At 50.7% G+C, this 1,285-nt stretch overlaps 1 protein-coding gene across 1 annotated transcript in view; it reads left to right on the plus strand.

The window, feature by feature from the left end:
* Positions 1-1,285, plus strand: part of tg (thyroglobulin) — a gene marked incomplete at both ends in the record, with an annotated part of 28,584 nt that continues 27,299 nt past the window's right edge. The window contains 2 exons of the mRNA XM_079759068.1: positions 1-139; positions 899-1,001. Coding sequence (XP_079615194.1) covers positions 1-139; positions 899-1,001 — 242 coding nt within the window. The remainder of the gene's footprint in view (positions 140-898; positions 1,002-1,285) is intronic.

Here is a 1,285-nt window from a genome sequence, read left to right on the forward strand (position 1 = left end):
ATGACTGTGCAGCCCGCTGGTATAAAGAGGGGAGGCTGCGTGTGGTCCGTCACCACGGCGACCCGCACCATGTCCAGGATCCTCATCGCCGCTCTGCTCCTGGCCTGGGGGCCGGGGGGCACCCACAGCAAGGCCTCAGGTACCTGTCTGTCTGCCCGCCTGTCTGTCTCTAGCTGTCTGACGGTCTCTAGCTGTTTGTCTGTCTGTCTCTCTCTCTCTCTCTCTCTCTCTCTATCGGTCTGTCACTCTATCTCTAGCTGTCTGTCTCTCTATTGGTCTGCCTGTCTGTCTCTAGCTGTCTGACGGTCTCTAGCTGTTTGTCTGTCTGGCTGTTTGTCTGTCTGTCTCTAGCTGTCTCTCTGTCTCTCTATTGGTCTATCTCTCTAGATCTAGCTGTCTCTCTATCGTTCTGTCTCTCTGTCTCTAGGTGTCTGTCTGTCTCTCTATTCGTCTGCCTGTCTGTCTCTAGCTGTCAGACGGTCTCTAGCTGTTTGTCTGTCTGTCTGTTTGTCTGTCTGCTCTAGCTGTCTCCCTTTCTCTCTATTGGTCTGTCTCTATATCTAGCTGTCTGTCTCTCTATCGGTCTGTCACTCTATCTCTAGCTGTCTGTCTCTCTATCGTTCTGTCTCTCTATCGCTAGCTGTCTGGCTGTCTCTCTATTTGTCTGTCTCTCTAACTTTAGCTGTCTGTCTGTCTGTCTCTCTAGCTGTCTGTCTGTCTGTCTCTCTAGCTGTCTGTCTCTCTATTGTTGTATATATCTCTAACAGGTAAACAACACAACAACACAAGACATGCCAACACATAAGGGGTCTTGTTGTTGTTTGTTTACATGATGTGTTGACGTGCCTCTGAGTTGTTTGTTGTGTTGTTTACATGTGGCTTTTGTTGTTTGTGTCAGAGTACCAGTCGGAGTTGATAAGTCAGTGTGAGTCCTTACGGAGCGTGGCTGTTGCCAGGCAACAAACCAGCATCCCTCACTGCACAGCAGACGGCCAGTTCAGGTAATGATAACCTGTCTGTCTGACCACCTGTCTGTCTGACTACAAGTCTGCCTGACCACCTGTCTGCCTGACCTCTTGTCGGTCTGACCATCTGTCTGCCTGACCACCTGTCTGTCTGACCATTTTTCTGTCCTTCTACCTGTCTGTGTGCACACCTGTTTCCGTGACAACCAGTCTGTCTGACAACATGTCTGTCTGACCACCTGTCTGTCTCACAGGAGTTTCCAGTGCAGTACCGGGCGTGAGCAGTGCTGGTGTGTGGATGCTCAGGGCCAGGAGATAGT

The sequence above is a fragment of the Pollachius pollachius genome (genome assembly GCF_949987615.1).
Source record: "Pollachius pollachius genome assembly, chromosome: 1".
Classification (NCBI taxonomy): domain Eukaryota; kingdom Metazoa; phylum Chordata; class Actinopteri; order Gadiformes; family Gadidae; genus Pollachius; species Pollachius pollachius.